General features: G+C 39.1%; 1 protein-coding gene across 5 annotated transcripts in view; it reads left to right on the top strand.

The window, feature by feature from the left end:
* Positions 1 to 26,366, top strand: part of ripor1 (RHO family interacting cell polarization regulator 1) — a 78,246-nt gene that overhangs the window by 26,841 nt on the left and 25,039 nt on the right. For 2 of the 5 annotated variants that reach the window (XM_063905172.1, XM_063905142.1), the window contains exons 1-12: positions 11,324 to 11,450; positions 17,634 to 17,757; positions 19,131 to 19,283; positions 20,004 to 20,082; positions 20,446 to 20,469; positions 20,891 to 20,944; positions 22,449 to 22,598; positions 23,639 to 23,702; positions 24,265 to 24,308; positions 25,243 to 25,368; positions 25,582 to 25,730; positions 26,109 to 26,241. In XM_063905172.1, coding sequence (XP_063761242.1) covers positions 11,393 to 11,450; positions 17,634 to 17,757; positions 19,131 to 19,283; positions 20,004 to 20,082; positions 20,446 to 20,469; positions 20,891 to 20,944; positions 22,449 to 22,598; positions 23,639 to 23,702; positions 24,265 to 24,308; positions 25,243 to 25,368; positions 25,582 to 25,730; positions 26,109 to 26,241 — 1,158 coding nt within the window. In that variant the 5' untranslated portion in view covers positions 11,324 to 11,392. Of the gene's footprint in view, positions 1 to 2,936; positions 3,192 to 11,073; positions 11,200 to 11,323; positions 11,451 to 17,633; positions 17,758 to 19,130; positions 19,284 to 20,003; positions 20,083 to 20,445; positions 20,470 to 20,890; positions 20,945 to 22,448; positions 22,599 to 23,638; positions 23,703 to 24,264; positions 24,309 to 25,242; positions 25,369 to 25,581; positions 25,731 to 26,108; positions 26,242 to 26,366 lie in introns of those variants that run through there. The other 3 variants (XM_063905150.1, XM_063905165.1, XM_063905157.1) reach the window with 3 other exon arrangements.

The following is a 26,366-nucleotide window of genomic DNA, read 5'->3' as shown; positions in this document are numbered from 1 at the left end:
GTAAGTCTGCTGCCTGCCTCTCTACCACTGGCAGACCCACCCGACATCCATCCCCTATTTATGACAGAGACATTTGACACCATCTTCATATTTCTGGACTCATTATACCGTTTTCGACCAACAGAAATATTGTTTTCTTGCATCACGTTACATTTTGAAGGGGGAAAATCTGCATTTTGGTTTGAGAGCGCACGCCGACAGTAAGAGGGAGCAGCGCCCCTGTTACCCGGTTTAGACTAAACCCTGATAAGGAAGAAAGTGCTTTCAAATGTTTTCTTAAGACCTCTAGGACGCACACAGTGGTTGTACTGATTAATGCCAAAACGGCTGTTTTGTTAACAAGAAAATTAGGTATGTGAAGTCGGAAGCATCTAAAACACTTAAACACATGCAGCAGAGCTTTAAGATGAAACAAATGTAAAACAATTTATAGAACAACAAAATCAATGTGGGAGGAAGGGGAACGGAGCATACCTGCTCTAGAAAAATGTCGGGAATGGGAAGAATGTGGCTTAATTCCAGCAAGGTGTGTGTGTGTGTGTGTGTGTGTGTGTGTGTGTGTGTGTGTAGCAGCTGCTCTGTTGCTCTTCACAGGTTAATTCTGAGCTATCATTCGTCCACAGCAGGCTGTGTTTTGTACGTATAAATGAGATCACACATCAAGCGTTACAGTATAAAAAGCCTTGTAAATGGCAGTAGGAGTAAAGGTAAGTTATGTTCACTTTTGCGGAAAAATGAACTGTTGTATTTAAGTGGAAATGCTTCTTGTGTGGTGGGACCTTTTGTACAGTAACTCAAAAACCTTGAACCTTAAGCTTCTAAGATCATTTGGGGCGTAACTTCTTCTTTCTTTAATGTCTTTTCAGTGTCATATAGAAAAAAAGTATATACATAAATACATATACCTGATCTCTTTAGGCAAATGAAGTTTGCAGTTGTGGGAATACAACACTATTAATTATTGATTCATTTATATTTATTGACACGTGCGCAAGTTGATAGATGTGTGAATTGTGTTTGGCAATTAAACCATGGGTGTATAAAGATAACTGGAAACAGCGTTGAAGACGGGGCCCTGTTCATTCGTATAAAGGACCTTCAGTGTAGTATAATCCCAGATGACCTGACTCAAGTGAACAAAAATACCAGGGATACTCGAGCGACCTTCAATTGAGCCACCTCCAATCCGCTATGTCATAGCAATATGTCACTTTAAATAAGGGCATTTAAATGTTCGTACTAAGTAGTGAATTTAGCTATAAATATCATTCACAGACCCCTCTCTCTAGGATGTAAGTCAATGGGGAAAATCATTTTTGGGTCCAATGATGTCACGTACTTGTGGCCACGAAAATGTGCTTCTACTGCTCACTTTTTGCGGGCTTGGGTAAGACCCCATTGTGGTATCCCATATCTTAAGGAGAGGCGCAGCCATAGGTAGGATGTGAACATAAAGAAGGATGATTAGCCTTTCAGATGCAGATTTAACATTCTTGTAAATTAGATATTTCACATTTGTCCTATTCTTGTGACAGTAATATCTCAGGAACGTCTTGAGAGAATTTGTCAGTTTTGAAAACAGCAAATATAGCAGATATTAGCACTGTGGCAAACATGGTAGGAAGGGAACCGAGTGTAACCTTTACATCAGGGGTGTCCGACTTTTTCCACTGAGGGCCACAAATTTAAAAAATTCGAAGGGCTGGGCCCCTCAGTAGAGGTGAGGTATATTGTTCGTAAGTTAACTTGTAAGTTATCAAAATCAATCAAATGCAGGTAAATTATGCTTGAAAAAAAAGCAGAAATCAAAGGTTTACACATGGTTTCATTTATTTTGCTAACAGAAGTGTCGGCAGCTCATTCCTTACAACAGAAGCCTCAGATTGCTGATAAGGGGAAATATAAAGGGTATATTTCACATGTGTTTTACAAATAAGTTAATGGGCTTTTTTTATCAACCAAGATTTTGTAAGAAAAAGGTTTTCAACTTTAATATACTGAATTTATTTGAAAAGTTGGCTTATTACTTATGAAGAATACTACTGTGTAATATATGTTTACACATACAGCAAAAGAAAGAGACCACTGCAAAAGTTTCTTAAATCTTGATCTCTACATGTATGGCAGCCATTCCAGTGTCTGTTGAATTCCAACACAGAGAAATGTTGTCAGTAGTTTATAGAATACAATAAAAAAAAAAAATAACAATTGAACTCAAAGACATACCTATAAACAATAAAACCAGAGAAACTGATAATGCTGAAGTGCTCTCTTGATTTTGTCCGCGGCTGTATATTTAATAAGTACAACCTAACCTAACCCCCCAGGCTGTAGTTTGGACACCCCTGCTTTAAAGCAATCCTAAAATTGAGTAGCATAAAATAATCGGAGAGTAGCGGAATCTAAAGAAGCTCCCCTTGACTATCTTTACTCTTCATTACAAAATGTTTAGGTTCAATGCGTTTTATGGGCGTGCACTGTGGGATTCTGGATGAAGGTTGCATGGTGCTTTTGTTGAGCCAGATTCACCACTGTAAGTCCTAATTTAGTTCACTATTAGCTAGAACAACACGCACTTAATTAGTTATCATTTTACTTTATCTGTGTCAGCACCAAATTAGCACACTAAGTTTTCCATGCCCCGAGGTTCTTCGTCATAAATAATGTGTCATTAATTTTCTAAGAACTATTTAAAGCAGCACAAATTAGGTTAAAAAAAAATCCACAGTGATGCCTCTCAAAGTTAGTAAATACGGATAGTGTAGAGTGGCGGTAGGATGTTGTGTGTGTGGTCCGAAACAATGTGTCCAGCAGGGAGGAGGGGCAGGAAAAAACGGTGATGTCAGTAGGGAAGAAATGGAAGGAGGACCGCCTTGCTTTTTCCTTTTTCCTCCTCCCCCTCCTTCTTATCAGTGTGTCAGAGGGAGAGAGGATCAGTAGGTGAGTGGACGGAGGATTACCAACTGTTACAGTGGATATGGGGAAAGAGAAAAAAGGAGATAGACCGGGAAAGAGAGAAAAGTGAACCGAATGCCAAACATAGTGAGCGGCTACAGGAGAAAGGAAAGCATACCAACTAGAAGTCCACTTGGAGCAAGGACTGAGAGGTTGTTCCTGGAACTGGGTGGACCCCTCGCAAGAAACACTTGACTAGGACCACCGCCACGGCACCATGTACAGTGGATATGGAGGTATGAAGCGGTGCAGCTCAGTCAGACCAGCTTATCTCTAATCATTAACCCTCTGTTTGTCCGTTGCTGGTTAACAGGTTTGTCACTTATTGTGGAGCTGATGGATGAAGAATTCACACCAAATACCCTTACAACAAAAACTTGTGTGACTTCTTTTGAGCCTTATTTGTTTGTCATAGTCCTGTGATTCAATGGAGGTCCCCTCCTGGACATCACTATCAGTCCCAAATGTGTTTTTCTATAACTTTTCTTGACTTGATTAAATTAGTCAGTGGTGTCAAGACTCAATTCTACAAATAAACACATACTTTTGGTCACTCCCTCCTTAAAGGACTAAGCCAGTGTGCCAACTCCACAACATATAAGGTATAGGTGGGCTGGGTTTCCATATCTACATCCATTTTGGATAAGTTTGTTGAATATAAACCGTGTTAAACTGAAGATATTATTAGATATTTTGGTGAGTCTTTGACTCCTGACATTACAGTTCTTAGTTGTTGTCCAAACTGATTGGTTTTGGTGATAAATCCATATCCATATATAATACATTTCTGCTGGAGTTAATGAGGTTTCTGTCTGGTTTCTTTTTAAACGTTGAAAAATCTACATTAGATCTGTCCAACACCGACTGCTGATGCTTAATTTAGAATTGTTTATATAAAATAACTTAACTTAGTATTTTAACCAGTATTCTATTCATTCTATCCATACTTGCATTACAATAACTTTACAGCCAGTAAGGGAAACAATTGCAATGATGTTCCCTGCCTTGCATTTTTTTTTTAATAAATTAATAAAGACATTTTTGTGGCTTTAGTTTTAGAGTCCACACAACTTCGACACAAAAAAAGACAACGATGTTATACCTTTTTTTCAGTACAGCTTTTGTTTTCCTCCCTTGTCTCGTCAATGACAAACTTTAATGATAAAAGAAATGTAAGACAAGATTTTGTGACTCAGTTTTCCTATTTTTTGTTGAATTATTAACACTGGACCAAACCCACATTGTGCGTACTGTATGAATGACAACGTTCAAGAAAGACAATCAAATGGTTAATGCCAGGTGAAACAATGTTATCCCAATGGAGTTCATGCTGTAGAAATGTGTATTATGATGAAGTAACCATGAGAGCAAGTACAAATGGAGGAAGGAGGAAGTGTTTTTTTTTTTTACAGAATCAGCTAAACTCAGGAGGATTCTTTATAAAGAATGGTAAAAGAGGAAATTAGTAGGCGCTCTCTGTCATAGCCTGGCTCTAAAGCTCTGGGCTGTAAATGCATCTCTCAGTTGGTGTGTGATGTCCTTCCTACTTTCTTAGTAACCAGCAGCTGAGCAGAAGTGGTTTACTGAATCAGCTGAAATGGTTTGCCAGGAAACATCTGTATGACAATGTAAACAGGAAGTCAGCGCAGCATTAAACACTAAACATAGATTCTAGAATACAAGTTTAAGGGGTCAGTGACATAATAAACTTAACTGCCAAGCTTTTGTTTTATTTATATCGGCATCAGATTTTATTTGATGTAATTATGCTAATTAGAGACCATTTTAAGCAAATTTTTTAGATCTGTAATTGTGTAATTATAATGTGTTTTGTATTATTTAGTAAGATATATTGACGTTAATACAATCTAGAGCAAGGGTGTCCATCTTTTTTCACCGAGGGCCACATACAGAAAAATATAGGGAGAGCTGGGCCACTTATAGAGGTGGATATTGTCTCAAAAGTTATAAGTTAGCAAAACAAATCAAATGTAGGTGAATAATGCGCGATACTTGAAAACGCGTTCAGAAAAAACCCCGCCTACATCCCATCTCTCTTTGGGGTTTCATTTATTTTGTTGGCAGCTCATTCCTTAAAACAGAAGCCTCGGATTGCAGATAATAAGAGTAAATATGAAGGTTCAATTTCAAGCTAAATATAGAAATAAGTTATTGGGTTTATTTCATCAACTAAGATTTGTTAGAACATGTTTTACATTTTAAATGACTGAATTTATTGGAAAATTGGGCTCATTAATATATTTTAACATATATATTTCATAAGTACAATATAAGACAAGCAAAAGTTTAATTTGTGGGCCATATTCCATTAGACTTTTAGAATGTGCAGAGGGCCGATTCAAAATGGCCTGCAGGCTGCATTTGGCCCCCGGACCGTAGTTTGGACACCCCTGATCTAAAGATACGGTATCTGGGGAAAATCTGCATTAATGTTGATATTTATTGATTCAAAGTCATCATCATTGGAGTAGTCCTGTTACAATTATTACATAACCACCTGATTGCCATTATTTTAGCTCCACAATGGGAGGAAATGAAGTCCAATGTATAAATGTTGCAACAAATAGAATGCAGATTGTGTGTTTTTATGTGAGCTTGTGTTAATCACAGACATTATTTCAGGTATATAACCAACAACACGTTCAAAAAACCGTCAACTTTGAGAAGAGCACACCAGAAGTGGAAAATGCTCACTCATGTCTGGGTTTTACTACTTACTTGCCTACCGCAGTGGATTGTTTGAAAGTTCTGGGGAAAGTTATGCTGTAGTTTTAACACCTTCTACAATTAGGTAATTCATTTCAGGTTCTAATTTATCATAGTTACTCTGTCAACTTAAATGTAGATATTAAAAATGTTTGTCATTGCATCATAAATGAGTAATATATGCTTGATAGAAATACAACTATATTGTCATTTTTTGTTTTATCGGTTTCGAATGTGCTAAAATCAATGGAAACTATAGCATTCATTTCTGGCAATATATTCATATATCTATAGTGCTTCAGTAATAAATATAGCAGGGAAGGTCAAATCATCAGCATGTTCCATTTTAAGGAACTGCCAAAATGAAAAATATGTCAGTGTGGATTAGGAGAAGAAGTTATAGTGTGGTTATTTCCCAGGGTCAGAATACACACTTAATCATCTTAGAATTGTATTTGTGGCATTCAAATGACATACTTTAATATAAGTAGAATATGTTATAGCTCAGCAAGACATGTTGGCAGCTACCGTGTGAATATTGTGTATCGACATCAGCTTTTTGCATTGGTTGTATCCTTTGAGTGTGTGATTCTTCAGCTTTACTCTGCACAGTGTCATAAATTGTCACACAGAGTGGTTTCAAGACATTGGAATAAATATTCAGCCCTACTCCCTCCATTTCAGTAACAGGAGCAAGTAGAGCTTGTGTTTACAGTGTGTCACATTCAATTGTACTATTCTTTTCTAACCACGATGGTTGGAGTTGGTGGGTATAAGTCAGTGTGACAGCTACATTATATAACTGTTTTAGTGGCATTTGAGTGTGTAGTTAGTGGTGTTGGGTTTTGCCACTAAAACTGGAGAACCAATCCTTTTTTCTTCGGGCACCGAGAACGGAAAGCCGCATATGTTGGAGACCTGGGGGGGTTTGTAGATCAACAACAGTTTATCACAAGAGTAGAAAGTCCTAGAAACATTTTTCTACGACATGTAAACTTTCTACTTTTTAAATGCTATTTTGTTTCTATTGACATGTTAACATTTTGAATTGTTTATTTCTAGTCTTCTAATTTGACTGTGTACAATGCCTTATCTTTTTATGCTGCTGCAATGCAAAAAAATCTCAAATTGGGATCAGTAAAGTACTTATCTTATTAGTTGCACCAAGATGTGGCAAAAAGTGGCTAGACCGCATTGGTGTTGCTGAGAAAAGCAGTGATGTAACCTGTGACGCCATGATAGAGCTCCTCTTGGGGACCGCTTGGTGGAAAGCAAACTGCACCAACTCTGGACCAACTGCGAATCAAATAAGCTCCAGCACAGAACTCAAACAGAACTCATGGCAGAAAATAAGTTTTAGAGGAGTGGGACCAGACAATGTGATGTACAGAACATTATTGTCCTGAAATACTGAGGTATCTATCTGATGTTGATGGTGACTTGTTGTTGTTATGTTTAAGCTGGGGTTCGTCATTACATAGTTGATGTTACTTTTAGTTTTACACTTCTTATTGTTAAGAATTTAGATAGAAGATATACTGGAAGGCTGTAGGAACTGGACTTGGGAGCCGGAGGGTCGCTGGTTCAAGTCCCAGACCGGACCAGGTATGGAGAGTAGACTCGTCTTTTGACAGGTGCCAGTTCACAACAGTGAGACACCAGACACCCGAACTGCTAATGACTGCGTGAGTGGTGTTTTATACATGGGTGTGACGATTAAAGAGGATTTAATTTAAACACTTCTATTTACGTTTCCAAGTTAAGTAACTGATTAAGCTGTCCGGAGTTCTTGTAAACTAACATCTTTCTAACTCCACACTCTGATTTGAAACATATTATCCCAGTTTGTGCAGCTGTTGCTTGAACATATGCAGTAGGATTTCCCAACATCTGTAAACACACTTTATTGTGTAGAATCAACATGCTTCCCCACAGACATAGGACTGATAACAATCTTCTGAACTCACTCTTGGAAAGAAGAATAACTAAGTGCATTCCCTAAAATGTTAAACTATCCCATAAGGGTTTGGGAAAGCAAATCACTTATCAATTCTCTGTAAATACACGCATGAACTACTTTAATTGTTGTCAAAGTTTTGTCTTTATTCAGCTTTAATGTTTTATTTTCAGATGCTAGTATCATTTTCCTGGAAGTGAGCAATGTAGAGTGAAACTGTGGGATATTCCTGTGACTCAGTGTATCCATTAGCTACCCCAGTCTGTTCCTGACCCTGCCCTCCCGCAGGATGCTACTCCCTGCTGGGTTTCCTTTTCCTAAAGACAGTAATATGAGGGAAGGAAGGGCCTGCAGTTATGAAACCAAACTTGATGTACATTATGTGGGGGGTGAGTGAAAACGAGCTGTATGAAATAGTGGTGTATTAAAGGGAGGAAACTATAAACATCAGATGAAGCATTAAGGATCCCAAGAGGAATACTGACTCTTTGTTCACCTTGTTTAATATGTTGTCAGCGGTTACATCTCACAAGGATGTATAAAGAGAACTGGAAACAGCATTGGAGGCGGGGTCCCGTTCATTTTGGTGAAAGTTCCTCAATGGCGCATGAAGCCAAAATGCCCTTATTCTCAAGGACAAAAAATCGGGGATTTTCCAGCGATCTTCCGTATCTACTCGGCCCATAGAGCGTGTGCATTTGCCTTTTCCTAAAGCCGACGCCACAGACAGGACCTCTTAGTCGAATGACTGAATATAGAAAACACTTTTTTAGGTTCTAATTATTTAAGTGTGGGCTATTCATGTCCCCATAGTGCCTTTTTCTGCCAGAAAAGCAATGGTAAGCATGGATGGTCAGAGATCACAAAGGTCAGAAAAAGAAGCTAGTGCAGTGCTTTTTCTGGAGGAGGCAGCAGGCGTTCTGTTCGCATTGGGATCAGTTGAAAAAATAAATACAATGAAAAAAGACACTGAAGCGTAGTACAAGCATTTGGTCACTACAAAAAATTGCCTCAACCCTGCCACACTTCATGGGGGCTTGATCTCAAAGTGAGAAACCATTGGGATATCTTGTCATGTCATTTGTACATTCACAAGTTCCTATTTCTCCCATGTTGTGGCAGCCAGAGACAGAATTCGTTCTGTTTGCATCTTTGACAGTAAATCCCAGTTTTTACCAATAGAGATGAAAACTTAACATCAAACACAATACCTGACCTCATTTATAACCATCTCAAAACTTTTCACACAAACCAAGAATGTATTGCATCCTCGTTTCACAACTAATGCAATAGAAATATTTTGGAGTTTATGGGCAGTCCCCTAAATGTTGATGACTCAAATAATCTGTTGATAATCCTCCAACTGGACCTGAATCACTGCCTGTTTTTTTAACCCTGAATCATTGTTCACTGTAACACAGGATGACCGCCAGGCAGGCTCCTCCACCGCCACCAGACTGACTGAACTATGAATGTGATGTTTTATGTCAGAGACAAAGAAGAAGGACATTACAACCTGAGTCTTACTAGTAAAACATAAGACTGATGTAGTGGCAGATCTGTTGGTCAAGATTAGCCAGAATTCTATCAGACAGCATGAAACCAAAGTATTATCATCACTGCTAGAGTTCACACCATAATTGACTAAAGTAATATACAAAACATCATTTTTACTTGTTTGCCCGATGAACGATGGTCTGCAGTGAGACATGGATCGTATTCATCCAATATAACATATCCTGTCTGAGCAATTAGAGCTAAAGTGCCCAGAATGGCTGATTATGGATACTAAGAATGAAATATGACTTAAATATGCACCCAGTAATGTTCAGCACTTTCAGGGGTCACTACAGTCAAAATTACGGCCCCGCCCACTTTCTGGTGAAAATAATGCATTAGAGCAAAGTCGAAAATAATAGCTCCTTCATGTCTCAAAGCTGCAGAGTCATATATTGCACCTCAAACAACAAATACATCAAGAGTTCCGGTTTCTTTACTTCCTCTCCAGAAAAAAGGAGAGTAAAAGAAACTAATTCAGAAATCAGTTTCAATGTCAGCCTGCTGCCTGCCACTCTTCCACCGGGAGACCCACTGAACATCCATCCCCTATTTATTCTCCATAAAAATAAAGCTGTCTCTGCCGTCTGACGAGACATTTGACACCATCGTCATATTTTTGGAGTAATTACACCGTTTTTGACCAACAGAGATATTGTTTTCTGGTTCACTTTAACATTTTATGGGGAAAATCTGCATTTTTGGTAAGAGGGCGCCACGCCCGTTACATTTGAGCAGTCAAGCAACAAATCCAGTCATGTAGTGCCTTTAAAAAAAAAAATGCCTAACTCCAAAGTATTAATACTGTGATCAGTGTTCAAATTCCAGTAGTTGCTATGGTTGGTTATGATTATGAGATGGAAGATTCCTGGAGTAGTATAGGGTTTGTTTGAGGAACTCTTTGTATATTGATACATGTAGACATAAAAAAGCTCTAAGGCAGTTTCTGTTTGTCAGTATTTCTATATCCCCATTCTTAAAGCACTGATCGAGACTAAAATATGTTTGCTCTGCTACACTGCTTTCTAAAATGCTAACTAGCATACTGGAGTTCCGATTATACAAATAGGCCTTTATTGGTCTGTTTGATTTGAACAAAAAAGGAAGGAAGGGACAAAAGACCGAGTGTACATATTCCTGCTCCAGCGCAAAGAGGTTAAAAAACCAACCAGTAATTCAACTATTACCATGCAGATCTTATACAAGACTTTTAAAACACTGTTTCATTTACCATAAATACCAGCACATATTCTAACAGTTAAATCTCTATTGATTAAAAGCAAAAATGTAAATCAACCAAACAAGCACACGTGTCTTTACTTTCTTCTAATTCTTTTCTAACCAAAGACAATTTTCCATAAATATGATCAATACACACCGTTCTTTTCCTAACCCATTATTTCCATTCAACGACATCCCGTTAAACTCTAAATAGAGATTAAGTCTATAATGTTGAAAAAAACCCTGAATGGAGTTAATAAAGTGTGCTGATCAAGCTAGCTCTATAATTTAGACTTTGACAGGGACAGGTTTTATCATGGAGTTGTAACACAGACGGAATAACACCATTCTGTCTGTGACATGGAGTAGGACAATTATAATAGTAATACCAAATACTGAAGTTAGGAGGCATGTCCTCTACACCCATAGCTTTATTTCATTTAGATTTATCGGCCCCCCTCTCCACCTCCTCTAGTGTAATCTTACTTATAAGCATATCATTTGGGCAACATGCTGCACTATTTATCCTATGTTTAAGTGTCTGTGCGTGCGAGTTTGGGCCAGGCTGTGGTTTTTCCAGAACGCTCTGGGAGGGAGAGGCCAGAGAGCATCAAACAATAGGTGTGGTGTCCTGCACTGTTACCACAGAGGCGTATGGAAAGCAGAGTGTGTGGCGCAGAGCCACAGTCCAGTGTTTACATGAGAACATCAATAACAGAGGAGATGGTGTGACTGGAATCTGTTGTTATCATTGGGCAGGACCAGACCACTGTTTGCATCAGGTAGGGAACACAGAGTGGGACACACACATTTTTAGTCTGTTGGCTTTAACTGAGCCCGTTCCCAGTGATGTAGTTAGAGTTTGAATGGAGCTGATGGAATATTTAACTAGTTGCGATGCTGACGGAAAGTTAATGAAAGTCTAATACAAGGCCGGAGATAGCAGAAAGGACAGTGGGGTGTGACGGAGGGAGAATGTGCCGACTACCAATGCCCTGTCTAAACTGGAACTCTGACATGGAGCCCTGCCAAGGTCTGTGCTTTACATTTGGGTTAGATTCTAAATGATGCCAAGAATACACCCCTCAATTTTGGAGTAATGGTTCATCGGTTAGGGTTAGAAATATACTTTGTTTACGTAAACAGTAAAATTGAGTTTGTGAGTTTTTGTGCTTGTTGTGTAGAAATTGTCCTAGATGCTACCAAATATCATTTTCCTGCCAACGCTGGACAATTGAGTTGATTCTTTACTATGCTATTCTAGAAAGGGGTAATACAAGGGGCCACAGCATTATTATAGTTCACTTAAATCAATATGTTATGCTAATAAGGGTATATTTGCTAATTGGAAAGTATTGGTAAGGTTTTTAATGGCTTACCTAACTAAAGTGACCTAAAAACAAAACCAAGCTTTCAGAATGTTCTGTGCTGATACCTGGTTCAGTGTGTCCTCCAGCACTGTCAACCGGTACTGTACTGTAATGTTTTCTTCATTTTACAGTAAAACAATGGTACGGCACAAAGGTTGGATGCTGAAGAAGAAAAAAAGCAGTGGTGTTTTGTTGAAACCTTTATAGTGTCTGAATAGGTTGTGTGGTAAGTTCAACTGGTTTGGTTGGTGCAGTTGTGATGGAGGCAGAAAAAAGGTATAGAGTGATGTTAGAATGAGTTGGAAATGTTATGTATGTGTTTAAATGCCTGAAATAAGATCTGAGGTTAACACTGCAGAAGCTGAACCAGTTTTGTTCCATGACGTAAAATATGTCAGCAATTAATCCACTAGACAATTTCTAAAGCTTCTATGTTTCTTACAAACAGCAGTTGATCACAGGTGACTATACAAGACTACTAAATGTCTTCATCTTGAAAAGAAGTCTGTCTTTAGCGTAGTGTTCGTGACGTGAAATTGTGTTTGTGATGTTGTGTGCTTATAGACTAACATTAGCTTTTTACTCCTGGTGATTGCCTTAACGATTCAAAAATGTCAAAGTGGAGATTATCCTGCTCAACAAAATGTGTCTATAGCTTTTTTGTCAACGGAGCCTACCCATCCAAGTGTTAATGACACCTCAGTAGCACTTCCGTAGGTCTTTCAGGGACTTGAAACGGTGACCTTCTGGTTCTAAAGCCAATTCCCTACGGACTTCAACTCCACCACCCTATGATATATTACTGAACAGAGTGCATTGCTCTAGATCAAGCAGTATTCCTATGATGTCTATAGTTTAGACACTGAACAGAAGGGGAGAGGTTCCTGATGGAAACTTCATGGGGAGCCAAATAAAGGCTATATTCAGATTTCATTCATCTGTACGGCTTCATTTCAAGGATCTTTCCTTTCATCCAAATCTGTTTTTGGCCATTGGTTGTTGTTTCATGTTTGCTTGATTTTATTTTTGAGTGTTTGCCATGTTATTGTACTTGGTTCAATCTTGGTGTACCTGATTATTGACCATCCCGTCTTCCCCCAGTAGTTGCAGCATGGTGCCTCAAATCCATGAGCATGATAGTACTGACTGAACTAAACCTGCCAAGAAACAGATTAGCAAGTCACCATCTTTCATTAATTATTAGAGGAAGGGAAAATCCAGATTTTCTGTACAAATATATACATGCACAGGAAACCATGCACATTTGGTTTGAATACATTACGCCGAACACGTAAACACTCCCGCTAAGTTTGTTTGCCCCTGTTCTGCTTGAAAGCGACTACCTGCACTCTAGCAAACACTGAAAACAAACACTTCAACTTGCACAATTTTGAATCTGTATTTTTGAAAGTCAGTTGAAAGGATCTGAAGTTGGCGTGACGTTGAAGTCGTGCGACCCTGCTGTACTCGTCTGTAGTTCCTTTATAGCATAATGTTAGCATTTAGCTTCTGGCGATCTGATTTATAATTCAAAAATACGTCATCCCTGCACCATTCTATAACTCATTGAATTAAGATAAACATGTTTTGCAGATACTTCTTCATGAGCAGGAACAGTGCACTGAAACCAAACTCATTATCTAGACTTTCGGATAGAGATGGAGCACGACATGATGTTCAAACAGGAACTTACAGAGGAAGGGGCCTGGATGTGATGGACCCAGCATGACCCAACTTTTCCACTTGCTTTATTCGTCCTCTCTGCACCTCTTTAGGGCTCAGTTTCTCTCTCTGAAATGTGCTCTTCTCTTATCTCTCTCTGCTGTGTTCTCACTCTGAGCACTTAAACTAGGTTGAGTCAACAAATGGTTGGTCACAGACTCCACACACACACACACACACACACACACACACACACACACACACACACACACACACACACACACACACACACACACACACACACACACACACACACACACACACACACACTTCCTCTGCTGTTACTCCTTAGCAGGGAAATCTTACCCGCAGTTAAGAGTAAAGGTAAAATACATGTTAGACACTTTAACTTTAAAGTTGAACAGCAATCAGTAAAGTGAGTACTCTTTCCGTCCCTTGTGTAGTTTCTCTCCAGCAGAATTGACCTTTTCTCTTGAGCCAGATGACTGCGGCCCTCAGGACTATCTCCCTTTGTTAAATTTCCTGTCAGGAGACGCAGTGGCTTCTGACTTCCTGTAGGATTGTGACATTTCCTGTTCTGTGGGAGGGGGGGTGTTTGCAAGGCGTCTTGCGAAGGCCTTTCAGCTGTTTGAAGAAACAGGATGCAGGACACTGAATAGGCCACAGTAGGAAAACACTGCTTTAAGCTGACACAAATGAACTGCTGGCTTCAGCCACAATAACAGCTCCCTGCTGCAAGACAGACTTCAGAGGTTGGGTTAATGCCACAGCAGCAGCATTGGATTAGTCTGTTTTATGGGACATTAACACTAGTGAGAAAACTGTTTTAATTTTCAATGCTAACCAATATAATGCCTCTTCTGAATGATGGGTTGTGACATTAGTGGCTATAACATTTCTTAGTAGCTACTTCTTATCCTATCTCTTAACTTCCAGCTCTTCAAAATAATGACATTTGCTCTATCGGCTACATGCATGGGAAAACAGAAGTACCAAACATTTTTTTATTTCGTATATTATTAATAGTGCTCGCAATCGATACAAAAACTATATATAATCTGTGGTTAATCATGATTTATCAAAAGTTTAGTACTAGTATTTATTTGTATTTTGGGGGAGATAAAACAAACACATGTGGTTTTGTAATAAAGAAATGCTGAAATGTGGGACAAATCCAATGTTTTTTTAATTAGAACATTATTTCTGAACTATTTGCATGAAGTCCGACAATTTCCTGACACTTAACAAAGGTATCAACAGAGCCGCTGTCACGTTGAGCCGCTGTGATCACCTTTTGCATAATGTGAACTACACAGATCATATGCTCTCTGTTCTTATCCTGCTGCAGCTATATCTGTTCCTACAGTGGTGACCCTGTCCACTATCTCACACTCCTGCGACACTTCAACAAACTAGAGCGTGGTTGGGCAAAATGCCTTCACTTTGTGCTGTTACAGCGCGGTAGCTCTTACTGATGTCCAGTGGTCTCCAGTCAATGCATGTCTTTTGTGCCAGTTCCTCTTCTTTCTTTGCCTTTTTACTGCCATGGTAAACATAAACACTGGTATTATGGGAGCTACTTTTGGTCAAACTAAGTAATGTGATTTGTTTTCTTTAATATTTCCAGATTCATTATGAACGTATATGCATTCACATTGACAGCACTTGTTATTAAAGGTCTCCTATTATGCTATATTTGAACAATACATTGTGGAGCCATATCTATACAAATCTGTCTTTGAACTGTTGCTCAAAATACCAAACAGATCCCCCATTGCAGCATGCCTCATCCCCCTCTATTTCAGCCCTGTTCCTGAAGTGCTGATTCTGTAGCTTTAAATGAACTAGCTGCTGCTGGCCACGCCCCTTTGCAGCTGCTGCTGACCACGCCCCTTTGGAGCATCATGATCTCTCCTCTGAACTATAGCTAATTTCCCTATTCATGACAACTGTGAGGAGAGTGAATTTCTATATAACTCTCCTGTTTTAATTATATTAAGGCTTAAGGTTATGCATAATTAAGGGCGTGGTCGCTTTGATTGACAGGTTAGCACTGTCAGTGGGTGCTAGCCGCTAGTTGTCTGCTCTGCTAGCTCCGCTAACAGCCTCTGCACTGATAATGTGTCTTGTTTGGTATAATTCTTAAAAGCAGCAGACAGTAATAACTATGACTATGCAAGCCAGTATCAATATTACATTTACCATCACATGTAACTTAGCTTATGAAACGTATTAAAAGTAACTTTGTAATCGAGTGTTCAACAGAAACGACTCGTGAACTGAATCATGTGAAAATGTAAATTCAGTTTCAAATTAAACGTTAACGGTACGCTGATTCACGGTAACACTGGCCACATTTCTGGTCAAAATATAGTGTTGCAAATTACGTCTATATTTGAAACGAGCATTTTTAAACTAGTGCAGTATAATCTCAATAACAGATAGAGCTTTATGTCAAGTTTTGTTTTGTATAGTTTCAGGTTAACTTACCTTGAGTAAGACAACCGGTAACCGGGAGCAGCGAGACCGCAGGGTGTGCTGTTCACTTTAAGCAGGATAGCGCCGCTAGTAGCATACGGTAGTATGTAACTTAGCTTGGTAGCTTCGAGCTAGATGGGCGTGTTTCAGTAGCCACGCCTGCTTCAGCTCCAACCCTATGTCCATATTTGGATTAGCCGGGAGTGGGTGTGAGGTAGACTGAGAACATGTCGACGGTGGGAGTCGCCCACTTTGAACTTCATTACGGCTCTTCACAAACCTATGGGTGACGTCACGGATACTATGTCCATTATTTATACAGTCTATGGTTGCTACACAGCCCGGCCCACAGTTTCCTTATTACGTCATAAGAACGGCAAATCTGGATCAGCTCCGTTGTACCCCCGTTTTTAGAGATGTGTGTAAGGAGAAAGAGAGATTGTTGTATTTTCCGACACTTTGTGAGTGTACCCTCACACTGGGACACATTTATGTATAAAAAACATTAAAAACTTTTAACATTCCTGAAAATATGTCAGAGTTAGCCAGAAAGGCAAGTATTTGACTGTAGACACTGGGCAGGCATTACAGTAGTTAAAAGCATAGACATCAGGAATAATCAACAGTTAAAAGCAGTGTGAAGTATCCAGATACAATCTCCTGCTGTTGCTCTAGTGCAGGGGTGTCCAAACATTTTTCACTGAGGGCCACATATAGAAAAACCTACGAAGGTCTGGGCCAGAATATTGCCTCATAAATTAAACTATAAGTTTTCAAAATCAATCAAATGGAGGTAAATGTTGCTTGAAAAAACAGTCTACATCTCAGCTTTCCATAGGGTTTCATTTATTTTGTTACAAAAAGTGTTGGCAGCTCATTCCTTAAAACAGAAGCCTCAGATTGCTGATAATAAGGGGAAATAGGAAGGGTTCATTTCAAGAGTGTTATGCAAAGAAGTCGATGGGCTTTTTCTTGTCAACTAGGCCTAAGATTTGTTGAAAAGGTTTTAAACTTTATTGACTGAATTGTTGTGACTAGTGGGCTTATGGCTCATGAATACTACTGTGTAGTATATGTTTACATATATATTTAATAAGTACAATATGAGAAAAGCACAAGTTTCACGTGTGGGCCATATTCCATTATAATTTTTTTATTATCTGAGGACTGATTCAAAATGGACAAAGGGCGCATTTTGCCCCCCGGGCGTAGTTTGACACCCCTGCTCTAGTGGGTTAGCTATTTTTTGTTGTGAAGTAGCAGCCTTAGTTTAAAATAACTTTTTCCTCTAAAGAAAGGTTTTCGGGCTAGACTTTCATACTTTATTACCTTGCACTGTTTAATGTTTATATGTAATGCTCAAAATGCTAGAGTTCCTGGTTGAGGATTATACACTTTTTTTACCTAAGATTATTAATATGATATGACAAAAAATGATCAGTGACTCCTGAAACTCATGTGACCTGATCGTGTGAGGTTGAGTTCTGAGTGGGATAGCCAGAGGGGCTATTAACAGCAACATGACTCTCCTGGTCCAGTTTGTTTTCCTTTCTGTTTCCTTTTGCCTCAGTTTTCCCAAGTCGCTCCATGACTGTGTGCCTTGGATGACAGAATAAGCCGATCAGTTAGTCATGCTGTGTGTCAGCGGGTTGTTGACGGCTCCTCCTCTTCTCTGCTCTGCACAGGGGGTCCGTCCCGAACTCTCTCCACCATGTCGCTCTCTGTTCGCCCCGCCAGACGCCTCACCTCCAGATCCATCACTAGGAGCCAGAGCTTCACTGGAGTCAACACCAACGACAAGCCGTACAGGTACACACATACTCAAACATCTTTATGGATTAAAAAAAATATCAGTTCATTTTACAATCTATATATCATGAAACTTTCACTTTTACATTTACCAACCTAGGATTATCGTAGGAGGTGTGTAGCTATAAAATACTTTTTCAGTGATTAATAAAAAACTGTTCCCAGTGTTAAAAATTTAACTTTTTCATTAAGATCAATTGTGTGCAATAGAAAGGCATTAGTTGATAAAATCATTTGAAAAATATATCATTATTACATGAACGATTTGCACTGGGAACAGACGTTGCAGTCGAATTGTCCAAAAATCAGCTCCTATCGTCTTTTCCTATGCTCTATTCCTTGAGCTCTGTGTGAAACGTCACAGGGTTAAGGAATAGTGGATAGGAGAACTCAAAGCACTTACGATAAGAGACTGCAGTGCTTTGAGAATCAGACTGCACTTACAGTATCCCACGTATTCATGATGCACCAGCGGACGTTATTAATGTGCGTCTGCTGTGGGGAAACTACAGTCTCTATAAAGCGGACTACTGAGAGCACATCTACTCTGCACCGTGCTCTCTGATGGTGTCGTTTTATTCGGCTTTATGAACATAAAAGTGAATCTTAACCTTGTCACCCTCACCCTCCCGGAAAATATTTAAAAATAAATACCAATGCAATTATTATAAACTTGTCAGGCCTTAACCTATCACTTTGTTTATCACAATTCAAACATGTTTTAGAAGTTGAAGAAACCCCACACAGATCAGTAAACACTGAAATGTGGACTTTATTTGATCATTTCAGAATAAAAGCAATGTTCATATTTCTCCTTTAGATTAATACAGAGCTGAACGTTCAAAACAAAGCACTAAAGCAAGTTACAGCATACGTTTCAAGATGCTTAATAAGAACCGTAACTTTCATGAAACGCATTTCTCCGTCACAATCGGTTGTTTCCCTGAACGGCCGAATGTTGTGCCAAGGTAAATGTTGCTGCAAGGCATTGTGGGACAGCATTTTCTCCTTTCCTTTTGTAAAGGAAGGTCCAGTGTTTCCTAAAGGAGGTTATAAAGGACGTTTCAGAGCTCCTTTCCTATCATCTAGAGAATTCGAACAGCTCTTATCATGGCTGCCACTGAGGGACTTCTCGGTCATTTCACTAGGTTAGGAACCTTCCTAAGATATACTGACAATTCGACCGTACCCAGACTGTCCTTTACATGCTACTTCAGCAAGGTGCAGCAGAAGGGAAAAAGAATGAAGAGCTCCAAACTCCAGCAACAACAACATAGAACCACTTGATTCTGTCTTTTGGCATGTGGCCGTCTCTAAGATTGGCCTTCTGATGGTGTCAGTGTGATATGAGGCTGGTGTTTCTGATGTTGCAGGAGCCTCTCAGTGTTCAGCACTCCAGGCGTCAGCAGGAAGCCCAGCAGAGCCAGCAGGATGTTCACCATGTCCACCAAGTCCAACCCTCCACCTAAAGTCCCGCAACCAGAGCGACTGGACCAGGTCTATGAGGCGCTGAAGAAAGGCCTTCAGTGAGTACACAACACACACACACACGCACACACACACACACACACACACACACACACACACACACACACACACACACACACACACACACACACACACACACAGAGGCAGTCTTTTAGAGGGATCATGTCTATGAGGCAGGATCAGTGGGTCTACATTATGATCCGCCTGCCAGGGTTCTTTTCTCTATAATGACCGGCTTGCTCCACATTATCCTGCTTATCCAAAGTTTGGTGATCCCCCACAAAGTATTTAGGGCTTTTTCTGAATGAGACACTGAAAGCTAAGGTCTGTTTTGGTGGCCAAATGTTAAGTTGACCAGACTACTTTCTGTAGATTGATAGGAGTATACATCCCTTGATAAGAGCTTCATTAGCAGCGGTCTGGTATCCAAAAAAAGAGCAGACTACTGAATGGGTTAATTGACCAATCAGAATCAATATTCATCTAAGTCATGTAATAACATGTGTTACCTGATAATCTGCTTGACTTGCTTTATTGAAAATAATAACACATAACAATGTTTTTTCATCAATATGGGTTCCATTCTACAAAACTCTTAAAAGCTTGAACCCTGAAAGGGAATTTGTGCTTTTATGTTCGGACCTGGAACAAGCTTTACAAATCTTTTGTAGGAGATTAGCAGGTGTTATCCTTTCTTCCTGTATTTCCATTCATCAGTGATGTGATGTGTGTATGTTAAACCAGTGTTTCTCTCTCAGATCGTACCTACAGGTCCATCAGATGGACTCGGACAACCTCAGCAGACAGATGAAAGAGTCAAAGAGGAACTCCAGACTGGTACGTCCTGTTATGCTCGAATACGGGTAAAAAGGGAAAACGTCCTTTACTTGTTTAATCCTATGATCATTTTCTTCTGTCTTTGAGGACAAAAGCACTTTAGTTTTTGTGTGTTGGTTTAACTCTGGTGTCAGTGTGTCTCTTAACACACTTGCAGGCAGAGGTTTTGAAAAGGTCTCTTTTTTATGTTAAAAGAATATCAAAATGAGTAGCTGGTGCAAAAACCAACTGAGCACATTCTTTACTTCTGAAGTGAACTCTGGTTTCAAAAATGAAAAAGATTGTCTGAAAAAGATATGACTAAACATAAAGAGTGTAGATTATATTGTATGGGACTTAATAAAGCTTGTGTTCTCTCTTCAGGGTTTCCTGTATGAACTGGACAAGGTGAGCTACTCTCTTAGTTCTTTAGTTATGACCATATTTAAGTGAGACGCTATTAATGCTGACTCAATACTTTCTCCATGTTTCCCTTCTGCAGTCATAATTCAGTGTGATGTACATTTACACAGTATTAATTCCATTCAGATTCCTCTCACTCTCTCTTCTCTACGCAGATGAAGTACAGTCACTTTTACTTCTCTGTGATTTTCTAGCACCCTGCACATATATTATGTTGCACATTTCAAACTGCTCAAAGCCCTTTCCTGCCAGGCTTTACATCAAATATGTGTGATTGTGTGCTTTGGAAATGTTAGTATGCACATGCCTTTTTTTTGTAGTGCTGACCTAAGCCATTATTGTGAAAAAAGTCCAGTCTTTGTTGACCGCTTAGGTATAAAAGTGACTCTGTGCTTCCCTCTGACAGCAAGTGAAGGTAACTGAAAGGTACATCAGACGACTGGAGTTTCACCTCAGCAAGGTAAAACCACCTTAATCTCTTAATCTAGTATACTAGTTAATGCCATAATTAATACCTCACCACAGCAGTTCCAGAACATTTTGAAAAAGCTACAACTGTATAAGGGACCCTGTGTATGTGAATACTGGTGTGCTCCAGCTATACTGTCCTCTATGATGAAGAATGGCTGTCCGCAGTCTGTCCTAAATAACTGCACAAACATTGTTGTTTCTTCGGTGGTTTATGATAAGTGAAGATGTGTTGTGTCATGCATGCATACAAATGTCCAAAACACACAAAACCTGCCAATCTGTAGGCCGTTTACTGGACCAATCTTGCCTGTGACGATCAGTTGCACTATGGATGAGTCCATTAATGATACTGTAATGGAGGAGATGTGGAATGATCCAAAGAAACAAGTGTTTTCTACAGTCTGGTTACATTAAGATAAGTTAAGATAAGATAAGATAAGATGGAACTTTATTTACCACTTTGGGGAAATTCAGGAATTCAAGCAGTAACAGGGTCAGAGTGAAATACAGGACAGTACATAATCACACAATGAAAAAATAAGATTACAAATAAAATGAATAGTACTTAATAATAATGAAGAAGATGTTTTTGTCTTCACATTTAATTTAAATGCCCCCTAACATTTGATTGAGTTGTGGGATGACTCTGTGTGTCTGTTGTTGGGTTACAATCTGCAGTGGCTGGTTAAATAGAAACAACATTATAGTATACGGCATCAGGATTGGAGTAAAGAGCTTTTGCTAGAGATACTGGTCGATATTTGTCTTTTCTGACTGATTAAATGGTCCTATATAGATATGTCCTACATTTCTGCTCAGAAACCAAATACAAATAACCGCTGAATTAGTCAGCTTAAGTAGAGTTCTGATTAGCACCTATTTTATCGTTATTGTGTCTTTTATCGCAGAGTGTTGGATGTACTGTAAATACACATGTTTATTGGATAAATGATTGAATTACAGAAGTGGTCTCAACCGAATACTCACAATAATAATCTGTAATTAAATATGATAAATCAGGAAAGTTTGGAGTTAAAAATACTAGTATTAACTTGTACACATTTTGGGAGGAGATGCTGTTGTGATAAAGAAATGCAGGACAAACTTTACTGTAAAATGATTTCTGAATAGTTGGCATGAAGTCTTTTCCGACACTTAAATATCGACAAAACTCAAACATGGTAATGAGATTAATATGCAATGGATTTCAGGTTAAATGCGAATGCTAACAATGAAATAAATATTTGTTTTATTTGAACCTTCAAATTTAAAGTTTGTAAAGAGTAGCTCATATTTAAATCTGGTAAAATAGATATTTTCTCCTTGTGTGAAAATAAAGTTTTTTTAGACATGGTGCCGGACAAAAGAAATGCATAAACTAAACTTCACTGTTTAGGACGAGACTAAAACTGAAATGCATCTTTTTACTCAACATCTCCCATGGTGCTAATATGTTCTTTGGATTGGAGATGAACTGTGTATCCTCTCCACAGATCGAGGAGCTCCACGAAGCGTACTGCCTGCAGAGGAGACTCAGAGACGGAGCTAACAAGATGGTGAAGGCTTACACCGCCTCTGTGAGCAGCAAGGAGGCCAAGGAGAGTCTAGCAGAAGCCAATAAAGGATACAAGGAGTACACAGAGGTACGATGGAGAGTACGGAGGAGTGGAGAGATGGGATGAAAAAGTGGGATAATATAGGATGAGGGAAAATTGTAAATTGAGTGGTGCAGGAATGAGTCCTAAAACCACAAATTTAATTAGCATTTAGCCACTTTCGGGTATGTTGTCTTGATGAAGTCAACCTTTTTTCAACATGTTTTTGGATAGATGCCTGACATTTTTTGAAAAGAAAAGATTTTGATGTTTTGTTCTACAGTAAATACCCCACTGGTGAATGTCCGAAACTTCTATGTGTCATAGAAACAGCGGTTGATGTGACTATATTAGCATACTGTGAGTGTTCAGGCTCACACCGGGGTTCAGAAAGATGGAAGGACTGCTTGGTATGGTGTAAACAAAATGAGATCTTTATTGCAAAACGGGCAATTGAAATTAGAACCAGGTTACAACCATGCTTTTATTCAGTGACTCATTACCTGATTCTGATCAGCAGTCTGGACTCCGGCTGAGCCACCCACACCACTCCAGCAGCCGGTGCCCTAAGCACACCCCGCTGCCACTCATACTTTAGCAACGTTAGCCACCCTTAGCTTAGCAGTGGTGACATGAAGTCATGCAGGCTTCAAGTAGTTTGGTTATAGCCTAATGTTCGCTTTTTACTTCTGGAGATTGCATTCACGCTTAAATAATCATAAAAGAGGCGTTATTAACCTGCTCTTTATTATTAACCTAATCTTATTCATGGAAAAATCACATTGTTTTTCGTTGAGGGAGCCACTGCCATGTTAACTTCTTGGTCATTCTAGAAATATACATCATCACCACACCGCTCTAATGCATGAGCAGGAATAAATTAATAAGATTAGATGGACCTTTATTAATCCCTGTAGGGAAATTCAGGTGTCAAAGCAGCAACAGAATAAAAGTGAAATACATATTTGAGTTAGGATACATATATTTACATGTATGTGTGCAGATCAAAATACATTAAGAGTATAAAGAAAGCACAACTAGTGGGGATCATTTATAAACTACAGCTCTGTAATCCTTTCTCTCTGCAGAACATGTGCATGTTGGAGAACGAGTTGGAGAACCAGCTGGGGGAGTTCCACATTAAAATGAAAGGTGAAAATGAAACCATCTGAGTGCTCTTTTCCCACCTTAATCTCATCCTCTGTGTTTCCTTCTCTCCTCTTTCCATCCTCCTCTTGAACTAGTGTTTACCTATACTTACCCATGCATCAACAAATATCACTAAACTCTGAAGAAAGAGCTCAAACTCCACAACACATTTTTTTGGATAGAACAATTATTTTAGGTGTACTTGACAAGCCGTTTAATCTTCACGTTTGGCATGCAGCCTATATGGACTCACATGTGTCTAAAAAAATCATGGTTACACCTAATCATTTGGCTGTTTATAGTTATAAGTAGAAAAACACTCGATCATCAACCGGTTATATGGTCTGTTCTGAAACGATATTAAAAAAACAAAGGAATTAGTAATCCGTCATTACATCTGAAAAATGTATGATTTCTTACACAGTGGTTCTACGATAACTGAAGAGGCATGGCTGCCATTGGGCGCACTAATTCAGCAGCTTCTAAATACTCCAATTTAGTTCAAACTTCCTAAAGGGTGAAATGGGAAGATGACAGGCTGCATCTCTTTCTGTGTGTCTTTCAGGTCTGGCTGGATTTGCTAGATTATGTGCTGGAGACCAGTATGAGGTGAGTCTCTGTGCCTGTCTGTCTGGCTGTCTGTCTAATTAGAAGTGACCATAATCACATACAATATTGCCAAAGGAAGGAGGAATGCTGACAACATTATACAGTGAAATATATTTTCACGGAAAAGGACAAAGAAGAACAGAGTGGGTGTGTGCAAGTGCGTGTGTATGGTTCATTTGATGAACACAAATGTACTATAGTTTAAATAATGGGAACACCATTTTTTAAACAGACATGTCTTCATGTCCCTTCAAAGTTTCAAGGTTTTATTGGTCATATGCACAGCATATACAACGTATATGTTGGCAATGAAAATCTTATATCCCATGCTCCTCCAACAACTCAACATACATGGTGCAAATAAGATAAATACAATAGTGCAAAAATAGAGAAGAATATTTACAATAACAACAATAAAGATTTGAGGATGTGAATATATACATATGTGGAATACATTGAAAGTATTTAAATACACTGTACAGTAATTAAAATACTTTACACTGTTGAATGAGGAGGTATGGACAGATGCATATAGTACGTATAACAGATGTATATGGCAGATATGTATCAGATATAGATATGTGTACTACAAACAGATATGAGTATCCCTTGTGGCCTTGCGGTGTGTAGCCTGTGTCTGCTTTGATTTTCTGTTGTAAAATGTAAACGTTGTTGTTAGGTCAGTTTGAGGGAATATCTCTCTCTTTGTGTTATGTACTACCTAATTACCTAAGTATGTATATTCATAGTGAACGCTCAATGCAAATATTAAGGAGATCCACTTAAAAAAACTCAAAAGTAAAACAAGTATGAGGACTGTGAACACAAAGTATACACATGGCTCTTCTGCCATGCTGAAGTGTGTGTGTGTGTGTGCGTGTGTGTGTGTGTGTGTGTGTGTGTGTGTGTGTGTGTGTGTGTGTGTGTGTGTTAGATCTTTATGAGGTACGGTCGTCAGCGGTGGAAGCTGCGGGGCAGAATCGAGCTGAACGGCAGACAGGTGTGGGACAGTGAAGACATGGTGTTCCTGCCGCTAGTCAGTGACTTCCTCTCTGTGAAGGTCAGTCAATGTCAACCCTATGGAGTTCATTTGAGTTCTTGTTATGCATACTAAGTTCTAATAGTTTAAGCTTGAATCTTTAATGACTTCTGGTCTGATCCTGCATACTTCATGTGTGTGATGTTTTTGTCTGTCCTATTTTCCACTTTTTGTCTTCCTTTAATTTCTCTGACAGTGTATGATTGACATGGCTACATCTCTGTGGTCTCCTAGGTAACAGAGCTGAAGAGCTTAGCCAATCACGTGGTCGTAGGAAGTGTTTCCTGCGAGACAAAGGACCTGTTTGCTGCACTCCCCCAGACGGTTGCCGTGGATATTAACGATCTTGGAACTATTAAACTCAGCCTGGAAGTCACCTGGAAGTAAGTATCCTTAACATGCTGCTGTGAACTCAGTATTATATTACATAATGAGCGTAATGAGTAGTGTACTTTTTTAAAGTGTTATTAATAAAAAAACAGAGTGATACAGAATTTGACATAGCATTTTGACATTGTAGCACACGTGTTTTTTTCAGAGCGTTCCTGGTTGGATGTCTGACAGAATGTGTGTGCAAACAACTCCCTTACAAACTTGTTTGGTTATAAAGACAAACTAACAAGTGGCTAAATGTCATCATGCCAAACGTTAGCCACCTTTTTTTCATCATGGCTGCACCGCTCTATTGCTTTAACATAGTATGAAATGTTTTGTTGTGATTTCCCTTCCCCTTCCTCTCTTCTTTTTTCCTGCTCTTCCAGTCCATTTGATAAAGATGACATGGGGTCAGTGGCCAGCACCGTCAACAAAGCTCCCACCATCAGTAAGAGACTCTCTACCATCTTCAACCAGAGCCCGCCTGACACGCCGTCTCTACGGGAACAAGCCTTCTATGTAAGTAATCTCTAGTGGCCTTTCTTTTAACCTTCCTCTTTCCACAGTAACATTTTAATTATGTGTATTGGATAGTGACTCTGGAATATAAGCTCAAAGTTGCTGATCGCTGGTATTTTGTGTAC

This window comes from Eleginops maclovinus, chromosome 2, assembly GCF_036324505.1.
Source record: "Eleginops maclovinus isolate JMC-PN-2008 ecotype Puerto Natales chromosome 2, JC_Emac_rtc_rv5, whole genome shotgun sequence".
Lineage (NCBI taxonomy): Eukaryota > Metazoa > Chordata > Actinopteri > Perciformes > Eleginopidae > Eleginops > Eleginops maclovinus.
Note: the sequence above shows the minus strand (reverse complement) of the source record. Positions and strands in the feature narration are given on the sequence as shown.